Source organism: Bos taurus, chromosome 17 (genome assembly GCF_002263795.3).
Source record: "Bos taurus isolate L1 Dominette 01449 registration number 42190680 breed Hereford chromosome 17, ARS-UCD2.0, whole genome shotgun sequence".
NCBI lineage: Eukaryota > Metazoa > Chordata > Mammalia > Artiodactyla > Bovidae > Bos > Bos taurus.
This window is the reverse complement of record NC_037344.1, coordinates 55,273,362-55,288,786: the sequence shown is the minus strand read 5'-3', so window position 1 is coordinate 55,288,786 and position 15,425 is coordinate 55,273,362. Positions and strand designations below refer to the sequence as shown.

Below are 15,425 nucleotides of genomic sequence, written 5' to 3'. Positions count from 1 at the left end.
ACGGACCTTTGTTCGCAAGGTAGTATTTCTGCTTTTGAATATGCTATCTAGGCTGCTCATAACTTTCCTTCCAAGGAGTAAGCGTCTTTTAATTTCATGGCTGCAGTCACCATCTGTAGTGATTTTGGAGCCCCCCAAAATAAAGTCTGACACTGTTTCCACTGTTTCCCCATCTATTTGCCATGAAGTGATGAGGCTGGATGCCATGATCTTAGTTTTCTGAATGTTGAGCTTTAAGCCAACTTTTTCACTCTCCTCTTTCATCAAGAGGCTTTTTAGTTCTTCTTCACTTTCTGCCATAAGGGTAGTGTCATCTGCATATCTGAGGTTATTGATATTCCTCCCGGCAATCTTGATTCCAGCTTGTGCTTCTTCCAGCCCAGCATTTCTCATGATGTACTCTGCATAGAAGTTAAATAAGCAGGGTGACAATATACAGCCTTGATGTACTCCTTTTCCTATTTGGAACCAGTCTGTTGTTCCATGTCCAATTCTAACTGTTGCTTCCTGACCTGCATACAGGTTTCTCAAGAGGCAGGTCAGGTGGTCTGGTATTCCCATCTCTTTCAGAATTTTCCACAGTTTATTGTGATCCACACAGTCAAAGGCTTTGGCATAGTTAATAAAGCAGAAATAGATGTTTTTTTGGAACTCTCTTGCTTTTTCCATGATCCAGCAGATGTTGGCAATTTGATCTCTGGTTCCTCTGCCTTTTCTAAAACCAGCTTGAACATCTGGAAGTTCATGGTTCACATATTGCTGAAGCCTGGCTTGGAGAATTTTGAGCATTACTTTACTAGCGTGTGAGATGAGTGCAGTTGTGCGGTAGTTTGAGCATTCTTTGGCATTGCCTTTCTTTGGGATTGGAATGAAAACTCACCTTTTCCATTGGTCACTGCTGAGTTTTCCAAATTTGCTGGCATATTGAGTGCAGCACTTTCACAGCATCATCTTTCAGGATTTGAAAGAGCTCAACTGGAATTCCATCACCTCCACTAGCTTTGTTCGTAGTGATGCTTCCTAAGGCCCACTTGACTTCACATTCCAGGATGTCTGGCTCCAGGTGAGTGATCACACCTTCATGATTATCTGGGTCGTGAAGATCTTTTTTGTACAGTTCTACTGTGTATTCTTGCCACCTCTTCTTAATATCTTCTGCTTCTTTTAGGTCCATACCATTTCTGTCCTTTATTGAGCCCATCTTTGCATGAAATGTTCTCTTGGAATCTCTAATTTTCTTGAAGAGATCTCATCTTTTCCATTCTATTGTTTTCGTCTATTTCTTTGCATTGATTGCAGAGGAAGGTTTTCTTATCTCTCCTTGCTATTCTTTGGAACTCTGCATTCAGATGCTTATATCTTTCCCTTTCTACATTATACAAAATATCTTACACATTTATGTTTTATTATTTTGTTTCATTTTTTAATTTTCTGGTTTTTGGCTTAACAACAGGCTTTGGCTTCCCCTCAGCTTTTTTGAGATATAACTGACAAATAAAATTGTATGTATTTAAAGTGTACAACAAGATGACTTTACATATGTAGACTTTACAAAGTGATTACTACAGTCCAGTGTATTAACATATCCATCACCTCACATAGTTGTCTTTTTTTTTAACAATCGATCTTAAAGATCCTTTCAGATCAATGCAAAGATCTACGTCTTTCATTAAATAGCTGAGAATGTTCTGTATTCCACTGTATTTGGGATACCCTACAAGGCATTTAACTGTCTGCCACTGATGGAGTTTCTATTCTTTGTTCCAAACAACACTGCAGTGATTATCCCTGTACATTCATCTTTTCACCCTTGTTGCATCAAGAGGAAGGTGCAGTTTCAGTTTTGATAGGCACTGCCAGCTTGTCTCCTGCAGATGGTGACTTTTACAATAGCCAGTTATTTCTCTAATCAAGAAACAGACAGTAATCTGTGGTGCAAGCTCTCTAGAAGTTTGTATTTGATGAAACCAAGGAAATTAGTTTATTTTTCCAAGACAGCCAGCTTGGGTCATCACTATTTCAAATAGCAAAGTGGTTTAGAATCCACATGTTGGGAGACACACTGGCTGGTTTTAAATCCCAGCTCTGTTACTTAATGAGTCTGACTTCAGGCAAGGTGACTTAAATTCTCCATACTTCAGTCTCCTCATCTATCAAATGGGAATATATAATAATCCTGTCTGCTTCATAGGGTGACTGCAGGGTTTGTCAACCAACCTCAGCGCTACTGACATTTAGGGCTGGATAATTCTCTGGTTGGGGCTGTCCTGTGCATTGTAGGGTGTTTAGCAGCATCCCTGGTCACTACGCACAAGATGCCAGTAGCATTTCCCCTTCAATTGTGATATCCAAAAATACCAGTGTCCTCTAGGGCATGAAGCAAAATTCTCCCCTTCTAATGAGAATCAATGGATCGCTGTGAGGATTAAGTAAGTTACCGTATAGAAAGAACCTAGGACAGAGCTGGGACATGGTATTTGCTATAGAAGGGACTGCATTTATTAACATCATTATCATTCTCAAGCCCTAGCTTACCTTATGGAAAAGAAATGATTTTGAAAATATGGGGGCTTAAGGAAGACAGTTAGTATCTGTTCTACTTCCATATGAGAATCCAAGTCTCTCTTCTAAGATCATAGGTCAGCAATGTCAGTATTAATTATAGTTTGATCCCTCTAGGGTTCCATTGTAGGGCTCACTGTATCCGGTAGCAAACTAAGACGACTGCATGCTAAGGGCCAGCTCAGCTGTCACCGGTGCTGCCTGCATCCGTTTTAAATCCCCTCCTGCATTCTCCAAATGGTGCATACCTCACATCTTTCGCCTTCCATAAATCTGTGGCCCCTGAAATAACAGGCTGTCCATGAAATTCACCTCCCCAAAGGAGGGTAAATGAAAAGAAAAAGGGAGAACCAGAAAAAACCAAAGGTTGAGTTTCTTTAAATTTCTGGCTCTGCATAGCACAAGCATTTCCAGTGAAAAATAAAGAATTCTTTCTTCTGTGTCTATTTCAGCTGGCATCCAGCTCTTGCCTTGTGAATAATGTCACTGCATCATTATTCTGTCGCACAAGGTAAAACAAAACGAGCAACTTAACAAGCAAAAGTGTGCTTGTATGGAGGAAATGGCTCATTTAAAAGCTTTTCAAATAATGTTGCTGTGTTCCCTACTATTTTGTCACACCCCTCTCAGTTTTTTCAAACCTATGGGAAAGTCGTTACTTTGCACACAAGGTGTGTAAATAATGCCCTCCTGGAAGCATCACACCACACACTTTTTCCTTTTTTAATTGCCTTTAGCCTTTTGGGATTCCTGGAGTGTCTACAAATAGACTAGCCTCTAAGAATTCTGAGTAACCATGGTTAGGAAAAAACACTTGTTTAATTAGCCATGGTCCTATTTTTGAAATTACATCTGCTCTTTTTTTTCTTTTTTTTAAAAATGAGGGTTGGTCTATGCAAAAACTTAAAGAGGATGGATTTTGGGGGTGCACATTAGTTTTGATGTGAATTAATCTTCCTGCTTTTGAAAGTGAAATCAAGAGTATTGAGTGAATAATGTATCATCATACATTAAACATGTTCAAATGAAGAGAGCTGAAAAGAAATGATTGCAGGGAAATGAATTGCTGGAAATACTGGATCATCTGATGTGTGCTGTTATACTGAGTGATCACAAATCACTCTTCTCATTTCTGCTTTGCATGGCTACATCACTTTTTCATCTCCAAATCCTCAGACTTGATTAATCATTGCTATGTTGAAAATTAAAGGGCCATGTGGCTCACTGAAGGGTCACTGAAAATCAGAAAGCAAGTATAGAATCCACAGGACTAGATTCCCAGGTTTGAAAGTCTTTATATGGTTTTCACTTGATACTTCTTTCATTTCTTTTAAAATTATTTATTTATTTGGCTGCATCAGGTCTTAGTTGCGTCATGTGGGCTCTCTAGCTGTGGCACGTGGGCTCAGTAGCCCCGAGGCATGTGGGATCTTAGTTCCCCCACCAGGGATTGAACCTGTGTTTCTACACTTCAAGGTGGATTCTTAACCATTGGACCACCAGGGAAGTCCCCTTCTTTCATTTCTGAAATAGTGGTTGAAATGGCCACAGCTATTTTTGAAATATTTGAGCAATATTTCTCTATACCTGAACTTTTTCAGGACACTCTTCATTGTCTTTGATGACAGCTCCTCAATGACACTCGTTGGTTTTGTTGAAATGGCTGCCTGAAAATCATCTGGGGAGGGGGAAACATTTAAAAATTCAACTTCTACTGGATATACTACTAGTTCCTGACTTCAGCATTTGTCTTTAAAGAATTCTGAATCCACATGGAAATCACAGGAAATGAGAAATGTACTTTTTTTCTGGGGGGGGGGTCATGTGTATTAGTTAGCTATTGCTGCATAACAAATTTCGAAAAACTTAGTGACTTAAACAACAAAAGAGTTAAAGGAGTCTGGTACAGTTTAACTGAGTGTCTCAAGCACAGGGTTTCTAACAATGTCTAATAAGGTAGACTGACCAGGGCTACAGTCATATCAAGGCTTGACTGGAGGATGATCCTCTTTCAAGCTCACTCACAAGGCTTGTTGGTGGCCATGAGGTTCTCCCTCTGGCTGGAGCCATCAGTTCCCTGCCATGTAGGCCTCTCCATAGGGCAGCTCACAACATGGCAGCTAGCCTTCTTCAAAGTAAGTGAAAGCAGGCAATCCAATACAAAAGCCACAGTTTTTGTAACCTAATCTTGGAACTGAAAAGCCATAATTTTTTTCCAACTTTTTGTTAGAAGGAAGCCACTAAATCTCCTTCATATTCAAGTGAAGGGGATTTTGCAGGGTCTGAACACCAGGAATACATGATCATAGGGGGTCACCTTAACAGCTGCCTGCCACACTATTTTATCTTTTTTTTTTTGTTCCCCAAGATTAGTTCTCAGACCAGGGATCAAACACAAGTCCCCTGCAGTGGAAGCATGGAGTCCTTACCACTGGACCACCAGAGAAGTCCCACATACCATTTGTCTTAAGGTGCATTATCCTGGCATTTTCTTCTAAAGCTAAAGCCCTCTGACATCACAGTTGTTGTTAAATAACCATGTCTTCAGAGATCCAGAATTCAGACAAAGGGTTTGCGATAAGCGCTAGTCCTTCATTTTGGATGGTGAGCCTCCTTCCACAAAGAAAAAAAAGGAAATTGTGTAGAACAGAATCAACAATAGAGGTTCCCTTGGTTTCTATTTTAATATAAAAGCAGAAATTAAAAAAAAATTTTTTTTGGTCTAGTCTCATGGCTTTTAGGATCTCAGTTCCTTAGGAACTCAGTTCCCCGACTAGGAATTGAACCCAGGCCATGGCAGAGAAAGCCAGGAATTCTAACCATTAAGCTGCCAGGGAGCTCCCAAGAAATCAAATTTTAATGATGAACTCTCAAACACTGCAGATGTGGATGTAAAATGGCATAGTCACTTTGGGGAAGAGTTTGACAGTTACCTTAAAAATATAATAAATCATCCAACATTCCATTACTAGGCATCTGCTCAAGAGAAGTAAAAACATATGTCCACATGAAGACATATGTTTACAAATGTTCATAGCAGCATTATTTATAATAGCCCCAAACTTGAAACAATCAAAATGTCCACCAACTGGTGAGTAGATACACAAAATGTGGTACAGTCATCCTTCAGTATCCTCAAGGGATTGGTTCCAGGAACCATATAGGTATCAAAACCCAAGCATGCTCAAGTCCCCTATATAAAATGGTGTGGTATTTGCATATAACCTATAATACAGACTTCTGATTTAAAGTATTTTAAATTACCTCTTGATTACTTATAATACCTAATACAATGTGAATGTTAAGGCAATAGTTGCTAGAGTTGGCCAATTCGAGTTTTGCTTTTTGGAACTTTCAGGAGTTAAAATTTTTTTTTTCTGTTTGGAGGGGGGATTCTCTAGCAATCCAATGGTAAGGGCTTGGCTCTTTCACTGCCAGGGCCTGGTCAGGGAACTAAGATCCCACAAGCCACATGGCACAGCCAAAGAAACAAAACAAAACCTGTAAAAAAAAAAATTTCTTTCAATCCATGGTTGGTTGAATCCAAGAATGCATGAATCCCGTGAATATGGAGGGCCAACTGTATATCCATATAATGGAATACAACTCAGTGATAATAAAGAATAAAAACCCTGACATGCTATGAACTGGATAAGCCTCAAAAACATTGTCAAGTGAAAGAAGGCAAAAAACACTTTCTGTAAAATTCCCTTTATATGAAACGTACACAGTAGATAAAGACAGAAAGTAGGTTAGTGGCTGCTTGTGCTGAGAATAGGAACCAGGAGTACCCTGCACAAAGGACCCTTGGGAGATAGAAATGCTCCATAATTAACTGTGACTGTGGTATAACTGTGTAAATTACTGAGAATCACTGAATTGGTGAATTTCATAGTATGTAAATCACACTTCAATAAAACCATTAAAATATAGTTTCAATAATAATAGAAGAAAACCTGAGCTTTCTCAGCATAAATGAAATCAAGTTCAGCTACCTCAGCTTCAGGTCTTCTTATTCCGCTTTCTTTTTTGCTCCCACATGTCTGGAATTTGGTCCTAACATTGAATTTTAGGACCTTGGTCCTAAATGGCTAACTGTCAAATCATTAAACCAGAGAAAGTTGACTGTATTTCAATTTCCCCTTCCCCCAAATCCGGCTTTTTTAGGCTGTTTCCTTTGGTTTAATTTTTAAAGGATTTTGCAACTGTTGGTTTAAAAGAATGCTCTTTCCTCTCTCAACCTCCTTTTTACCTCAGATGGAAGATAAAATTGATATCCCACTTTTCACATGTTTGTAGAATATGATAACCACTTTTGCCCCACCTACGAGATTAATTTCAATTTGGCTACTGGAAGTTCACAGCTTAATCATTTTCTAAATTTTTTAAAATATCTTTACCTTTATCTGACAATTCTGGAAGACTGAGGTAAACTTTTCGTGTTTCTTCCCTACCATTTCCTGAAGTAATTTCAGTTCTTAAAAAACTAAAAAGCTTTTAGTCACTCTCCCCTAAAAGTTATCTGCTTCCAGTTTAATTGAAACACATTAAAAAACAAAAAGAAAGAAAAAGGAACAGGGACTACTGTGCTGGCTACCAGGCTAAGTTAAAGTAAAACTTCTAAAGGGGCCAAGATCTAAAGTTCGCACATTCTTGTGAGGTCTGTTCTGTCTACACCGAAGGAGACCCCATTATCCATAGCTCTACCAATCATGTACAATTTCCTTTTGAGTCTCATGAATGAGGAAAAAGAAGTTCAAGTGAGGGAAACTGGGTTCAAATGAAGGTCAGATACCCAAGAGTTTTCTGGTTAGTGTTGCTGGGGTTGAGAAAGTGGGGAAAAGGTAACCAGATGTGGGTGGCCCCGGGAGGTTGTTCGATTCCAACCGTGTAGGTCTTGGCAAGGAAAGACAGGACGGCCTGTCTTTGACACCTGGCTGACACAGTGAGAGCCTACGGTGTGTGAGGTGCCCGGGATACAAAGAAAACTATGGCATGCTTGTGTTCAAGCTGACTTATATGTAGCAAGACAGTCTCGTCCTGAAGACACTCGCAGTCCATTTTCGAACTTGCATCAGGTGGGGCCAAACACGGATTTTCCTAGCAGTCTAAGAACGTTGAACGCTTGAGGGGGGCGGGGCAGAAAGGCTTCGCTCCGGTCCCCTACCCTAGGCCCGCCCTTCAGGCGAAGACAGACACGCCCTCTCCGAAGGGCAGACCCGCCTCGAGGAGGGCGGATCCGGGTAGGGCCGGCGGTCGGGGCCTCACCCGACCCCCGCGAACGCGACCCAGCGCGGCGCCCGCTCCTCACGTGTCCCTCCCGGCCCCGGGGCCGCCTCACGTTCTGCTTCCGTCCGACCCTTCCGACTTCCGGTAAAGAGTCCCCACTCCATACCTCCGCGCCCACCCGGCCTCGCCACGCGGCACCTCTGTGCCCGACCCCCGATGCGCCCGACGGCCGCAGCTCCTCGGGGCCCCGCGGCGGCTATCGAGCCTCGTCGCTTCGCTGCGGCCAGGTGGCCCGGGCGGCGCTCGCTCCCGCGGCCGGCGCGGCGGGGCGGCGGCGGCGGGGCTCCGGGACCGTATCCATCCGCCGCCCCTCCCCCGCCCGGCCCCGGCCCCCCTCCCTCCGGGCAGCGCTCTCCTCCCTCCTCCTCAGACTGTTTTGGTAGCAACGGCGGCGCGGCCCGGCCCGGCTCCCGGCGACTTCTCGGTTTCGGCGGGCCTCCCCGCCCGTTCGTCGTCCTCCTTCTCCCCCTCGCCGGCCCGGGCGCCCCCCCGGCCGCGCCAACCCGCGCCTCCCCGCTCGGCGCCCGCGCGTCCCCGCCGCGCTCCGGCGTCTCCTCTGCGCGCCCGGCTCCCGGCTGTCCCCGCCCGGCGTGCGGGCCGGTGTATGGGCCCCTCACCATGTCGCTGAAGCCTCAGCAGCAGCAGCAGCAGCAGCAGCCGCAGCCGCAGCCCGCGGCCGCCAATGCCCGCAAGCCTGGCGGCGGCGGCGGCGGCCTTCTCACGTCGCCAGCCGCCGCGCCGTCCTCAGTCTCGTCGTCCTCGGCCGCGGCTTCTTCCTCCTCCTCCTCAGTGGCGGCGGCTAGCACAGGCGGCGGGCGGCCGGGCCTGGGCAGGTGGGTGTCGCGCCTCAGCCGCCTCGGCTCGGGGCCTGGACCAGCTCGAGCCTGAAGTCCCCTCCCCCGCGGCCCGCACCGCGGTCCCCGCCCCGTGACCGGCGGGACTGGGGGCCTGCAGTGGGGGTGGGGCTCCCGTCTAGAGCCGGGGGGGGGGGTCGGGTGAGGGGGCGTCGTGGGATCCCTCTGGGAATGGCGATGTCTAGGCTTTTGCAACATCCCCACCCCCTTCCGCCAAACGGTCAAGATGGAAGGACTGGGCAGCCTCCCCCTCTCCATTAAGTGTTTGGGAGGGGTTCACAGGTCTCGGCGATTGTCAGCCCTTGATCACCTTCTTTAAGGTTCCTCCGCCCCCAAACGCGGGGATGCTTGGGCACAGCTCCCATCCCCTTTAAATGTTAACATGGAAGGGTCTTTAGGTTATCTGCCTAAACTTGCCAACTCCCCCGTTTGGGAATAACGAGGGAGGGGGGGAAAGTTAGGGCAGCATCGTCCCCCCACCCCGGCCCCCCGCCTGTTAAAGGGGCAGCTGCGGGCTTATTTGAAATCATTAGGGTCTGTCCAGTCTTCTCACCCACCCGCTTCCCTGCCCAGGGAGAGATCGAAGGACCTGGTTGAGGTGAGTGGACAGGGACCCCCCCCCCCACCCCTCCCCATTTAAGTCTAAGGCGGCGGCCGGGGGCTCCAGAGCTGCTCTGAAATTGTGGGGCTCAGTGCAGTCTCCCGCAGCGTCCCTCCCGCCCCCACCTAAGGAAGGGGTGGGGAATGTCCGGCCCCCTCCATGCCTCCCTCCTTCCCCCGCAAGGCCTCTCCGGCGCGGGTGGTGGCTGAGCCGCATTGCTGTTCGAGGCCGCGGAGAAGGCCCCTTTGAATAGTGGTGGGCGAGGGCTGGACTGGGGACTGAGGGGGTGGTGGTGGTGGCGGCGGCAGGGCGCGGGCACGCTGTGTATTTTTCCTCAACCCTTGCCCCAATTTATACGTTTCAAGAGGAGAGGAATCGCAGCAGGAGATACGGTGGGGTTCCGGAAGGCAGAAATGCGGGTGTTTACTTGCTTGGTCTTACCCACTCCCCACCATGACCCAGGTTTGTGGTACAGACTGGGGGCTCAGCGTTGTCTCAGTGACGTGGGTCTGGCTCTGGAGTGGATGTGTGTGTGTATGTGGGGGGGTTGTCCGTATTTCACGAACTAAGAAAATGTTTAGTGTTCAAACGGAGTAGCAAATGTCAATAGACTCCATTCCATTGTGGCCAGTGTCCTTAACTTGGGGAGTGCCGCCAGAGCTCACCAAGGGCACGCAAGTCCATTTCCCCTGTGCCCCATCCATGTTGCCGGCACTGCCATGCTTCCCTTAGGCCTAGGCGGGGTTGGCAGGCTCAGATAAGGGTCCTCCTTAGATCTCCTGCCTTTAGAAGGTGGGATAAGGGGATTTTTTCATGCAGAGTTTTCTTTTTGAAAAAAGGTTTTTAGCAGTCGATTTCCAAACAATTTTCATTTGTGGTAGAAGTTATCCATCAAGATGATTCGGAGCTGATTTTTTAAGGAATTCTGCCTCCATGCGGGGCAATCGGGAACATTGATTTACTTACTTTCTACCCTACCCACCACCCTTCCTCCCAGGTTCTCCTTTGAAGCATCTACAGATGCTTCCTATCAAAACTAGTTCAAAAAAGTGGGGGGAAATGCTTATTTTGCCAGTTCTGTCCATGTAGGGTTCTGTAACTTCAGTTCCCCATTTTCCGTGTCATCCATAGAAAAAAAAAAAAGGAAAAAATTTAAACATAATTTTTATTAAAAAGGGTGCACTGTTTTTTCCTTCTTGGGTTCAGATAGGAGTCTGGGGATTTCCCTGGTGGTCCAGTGGTTAAGACTTAACCTTCCAATGCAGGGGGTGCAGGCTCCATCCCTGGTTGGGGAGCTAAGATCCCACATGACTTGGGGCCAAAAAAAACAAAACATAAAACAGAAGCAATGTTGTAACCAATTGAATAAAGACTTTAAAAATGATCCACATCAAGAATCTTAAAAAAAAAAAAAAAAAAAAGGAATCTGGCAGATGTATTCAATTTGTTCAAATAATTAAAAATTAAAACAGGTTGCATATGCTTTCTTAGGCTTAAAAATTATAACAATTTGTTCAAGAGTGGCTTGAGTGATCAAAACTATTTGGAATGTTTTCCTACCACAGATCTTTTTTTGTTCTTGAGACTTTATAAACATTTAAGATTTAGTTTCTTGTTTTAAGTTCTTTTATTTGAGGCATGAATTGTAGCCCTTATTTTTGTTGATAAATGTGTGACATTTCATTTAATGAGTTGAATTCATATAGTGTGAAATTTTGTTCTTTTGCATGTTTGATGTACTTGTAGAATTCCTTTCAAATTTGAATCACTGTTACTAATGTCTTTGTAAACTAAGTTACAAGTTATACTTGTGTGTATCAGCAGTTAAAATGTGTTTCTGGGACCAAAGGTGAATTAAAAAAAAATGCAGCCTTGGGTTTTTATGTTTAGAGACAATAAAATATTCTTGAATGTCTAGAAATTCACGTCTGCTTTAAATAGTACTACATTTCATCATATTTGACCTTTTTTTCTGTTGTAAATAGTGGATTTTCATGGCTTTCAAAAATTCTCTTTGTCATATGTTTTAAAGGTGGCTGTTTTCTCTTAGAAAGTTTGATTATAATCTTACCTTAATCCAATTCTTATTTTTGCCACTTTGATTTTTATATAGTTTTAGTAATTGTGTATGTTATTTTGTATTGAGTTCTTTTCTTCTTTAACACCACATTATGAATTTTCTTAAATTTTTGCTTAACCATTCTGTTGTGGGGATTTGGTCTTCCACATTTTTTGCTGTTGTAGATAGTGGTGCAGTAAGCATCTTTTTATTAACAGCTTTTTGCCTTGGTCTAATTATTTTCTTAGAGAAGGTTCCCAGGAGTGGTTTTACTGGGTCAAAGGGCTTCAAGTTTTTATGCTTGCTAGTGCCATAATTCTCTTCAGAAGACTTGTGTGTTAAAGAGGTGGCTCTTTTATAGAATGGTTTCTTTGTAGGTTGTTAAACTTTGGGGGATTTTCAAGGGAAAAGTTGGATTTACTGTCAAGTGCATACACAATTTAGTGCTTTTGTTATCTGTTTATCTTGGAATTCAGTGTCTCTGAGGCTTAATAATGTATGTGAAAATGTCTTGAAAATTGTTAATATTCATGAGGACACTATTGTGCTGATGATTCTCATTAGAGGAATGACAGTCTTGAGGACCTTATTCTAAAACTTTTTCGTGTTTTGGTTAACCTTCCTTGTTCATCTCAAAATATTTTTTAATCAGCTGCTAGTTTATGATCGAAGTATTTTTGGGTAACTTTTTTTTTAAATTTTATAATACTTTTGGGAATTATCACTAGTTAAACCTTATCTCTTTCTGTTCCACGTTCTCTTCCCCAGTTTTAAAAAAGAAATATGTGTGTGTGTATTTACATAGACATAGATAGGAGTTTGCAGTCCTATTACTGTATTCCAGACTCTAAATAACGGGCTTCCTCGTTGGCTCAGTAGGTAAAGAATCTGCCTGCAATGTTAGGAGACACAGGAGACAGTGGGTTTGATCCCTGAGTTGGAAAGATCCCCTGAAGGAGGAAATGGCAACCCTCTTCGGTATTCTTGCCTGGGAAATCCCATGGACAGTAGAGTCTGGCGGGCTACAATCCATGGGGTCACAAAGAGTCGAACATGGCAGAACACTTGCACGTTATTAGAATTTCTTTGGGTACAGGATTAAGTGTGAGTGAAAATTTTTAGTAATTTTCAGTTTAGGACTTGCTTACTGCTTCTTTCTCTTAGGCATTGTGATTTAGAAATTATGCTGCAGTTCATAGTAATTATTTATCATGTTTCCTTTTAAATATTGGTGAGATTTTCATGTCTTTAAATTTCTTATAGAAGAGCCTAAAGAAAACTGCATTCGTTCAATACATTCATTGAAAATCTGTGTACAATAGAGATGTAGGTACTTGAGATATTTATAAAAGAAAAGATAGCTCTCTCCTGTTGCTTACTTGTTGAGTCACTAAGTCCTGTCCAACTCTTGCGACCCCCATAGCCTGTAGCCAGACTCCTGTCCGTGGGATTTCCAAGGCTGGAAAACTGGAATGCGTTGCCATTTCCTTCTCCAGAGAGTGTTCCCCACCTAGGGATCGTACCCTTGTCTCTTGATCTCCTGCATTGGTAGGCAGCTTCTTTACCACTGAGCCACCTAGGAAACCTTTTTACATTCTGATGTGGCATATTAAGGGAGTGTGATATGGAGTGTGGGGGAAAAGAATGGGTTGCAATTTTAAATGGATCGGGGAGGCCTTGTTGAAGAGATAACGTTTGAACAAAGTTTTGAAGGTGTGGTAGTTAGCCATTTGCTTTTAATCAAGATTAACTAATCATATGGCCTCAATTGTAGTTTATAAGGTTTAAACTGCATCATCCTTTGCTAATTCATTCTTTTATGTGGATATTGATGGTAGTCAAATTTGAAATTAATCTAGAGGTAATATAGATGGCTGTTAAATGAGTTACATTTTTGTTTTTTAGTTGGCTTTTTAATTTTACCTTATCAGTTTAATTTTCATTTTAAATATCTAGAGAAAAATACACTTAAAATTTTTTTTATTGGTTAGATAGTATCACTGACTCTATATGAATTTGAGCAAACTCCAGGAGATAGTAGAGGACAGAGGAGCCTGGCAGGCTGCAGTCCATGGGGTAGCTAAGAGTGGGACATGATTGAGCGACTGAACAATAGCAAGTTGATTTACAGTGTTGTGTTAGTTTCAGGTGTACAAATACACTTTTTAAGGTTTGGCAAAAACCTACAACAAATGGGTTATCTTTGACAAAGGTAAAAGTAAGACTATAGTTGATTATACATTTTGCATTCTGAAAAGGCAACACAGTGCATGCTATCGGTCACCCTGCTTCTCTTTTGGTTAAATGTAAATTTGTATTTTCTCTGTTTCTCTAATTAGAGAGACAATTATACTTTTACACAGGGGATGTTAACTCATATCATAGCTATTTAATAGACATATGTTTCAACTTAAGGCAGTTTTTTTTCCCTAAGTCGTTACAGCTGTGTTAGCACTTATTTTCATCATTGCAGAGTGTGCTTTTATACCTTGAAAAGGATTTTTAAGCTTTTATAAAATTTTTTCCCCTAGAATTGTAATTTTCTATTTTGATGAGATAGTAATGGTATTTTGATATCATATTAAAGGTTTAAGCCTAAAGAAAACCCTATCTTTGTAGCTATTTTAAATGATTGTGACTTTGATGGAGATACAGTTTATTAACAGGTTTACCTGCTACTGTATCTTTTTAATTGAAAGTACTTGCCTTTTTTGTTGTTTTTTAAAATATATCTGGGTCATCTATGACTGTTAACCATACCATTTTAAGAGGTCCATACAGTGATCTTTTTAAGGAAGACTGTCATAAAGAGCAGATTGCGCTTTCCTCTTGAAGTCTTTTTGCCTCCTAAGATGTTAGACTTCAAAAATAAGGATATATTCATCAGAAAATTTACTCATCAGTGAACATGAAGCTTTGGAAAGGTTGTAGCACCTAAGTCTAGAATTTGTAATGTAGACATTTTTGATACCATAACCTTTGCTGACATTATTGATGATTAGAAATAAATTGAGCTGTGTCTTTTTTTTTTTTATGTATCTTTAAAGAATAATTTTCTAAAAAATTTTCTTATATATATATTGGGCGCGTGCACACACACACACACACTCACTCACTCACTCACTCACTCTGCTTTGGGGCATACAGACGTATAGAATGTGGTCCGCACTGCTTAGAATAGAGATGAGAGATGTACTTAACATTGTCCAAATCAGATTCTTTCTTGAAATTGAGAAAGTCCTTGTGTATTTCCTCGTTTGTATTTGAAAGTTCTATTGTTTATAACTTGAAAAACTGTGTTTTAAAAAAAGTGCATTTAAACACTTAATTGTAGAAGAGTGCAGAGAATTTTTTTTTTAAAGTCCAAACTCATTTATTTAGCATTTAAAAAAATTTTAAACACTATTTATTTATTTAGTTGGCTGTGCCAGGTCTTAGTTGCAATATATGGGATCTAGTTCTTTGACCAGAGATTGAACCCAGGCCCCCTGCATTGCAAGCATGGAGTCTTAGCCACTGGACCCCCGGGAATTCCCCTGAATTCTTTAAATTAAAATCTCTCACAATCTTTTCTTTGAGATAACTACTGTTAGAAATTTGGTGTATGTCTTTTCAGACTTTGTGAAAACTGTTTTGGATTCAAGAGTATATATTGTCTTTCAAAATACTTTTTTCCCTAAAACAAGATTTTAGAGCATAACAAAATAACAGAAACTCTTGTCTTAGAAGGGAAGAAATTTTAACTTTTGAGAAGTTAGGGCACTTGCCCAGCGCAACCTATTTGTAGAATTTTTTTTATATCTCCCTCACTTTCAATAAGTGCAGACAGAGACATAAACAAGATCATGCTGTATAGTTAAAAGAAAACATAGCCACAGTCAGTTTTTGCCTCTCAGGATATCTTTTGTAACCTTGATCTTGGCTCAATGAAATAGAAGGTCTGTTTGCTCATCTTTTTAAGAAAATACGTGATTCTGTATATACGTGGTGTAAAATCTGCTTAAATATTAAATCCTTTGTTTTGTTATTTTTAGTAGTATAGTATTGTTACAAATCTGGG

At 42.1% G+C, this 15,425-nt stretch overlaps 2 protein-coding genes across 11 annotated transcripts in view; one reads left to right on the top strand and one right to left on the bottom strand.

Moving 5' to 3' along the window:
* ACAD10 (acyl-CoA dehydrogenase family member 10) overlaps positions 1–8,552 on the bottom strand; it is a 109,422-nt gene extending 100,870 nt beyond the window's left edge. Inside the window, exon 1 of the mRNA XM_059876385.1 lies at positions 8,469–8,552. The gene's annotated coding sequence lies outside the window, so the exon portion shown is untranslated. The remainder of the gene's footprint in view (positions 1–8,468) is intronic.
* The window catches only part of ATXN2 (ataxin 2), a 101,728-nt gene continuing 94,522 nt past the window's right edge, over positions 8,220–15,425 (top strand). For 9 of the 10 annotated variants that reach the window (XM_015475521.2, XM_059876382.1, XM_024977720.2 and 6 more), the window contains exon 1: positions 8,220–8,684. In XM_015475521.2, coding sequence (XP_015331007.1) covers positions 8,470–8,684 — 215 coding nt within the window. In that variant the 5' untranslated portion in view covers positions 8,220–8,469. Of the gene's footprint in view, positions 8,685–9,376; positions 9,769–15,425 lie in introns of those variants that run through there. The other variant, XM_059876383.1, reaches the window with a different exon arrangement.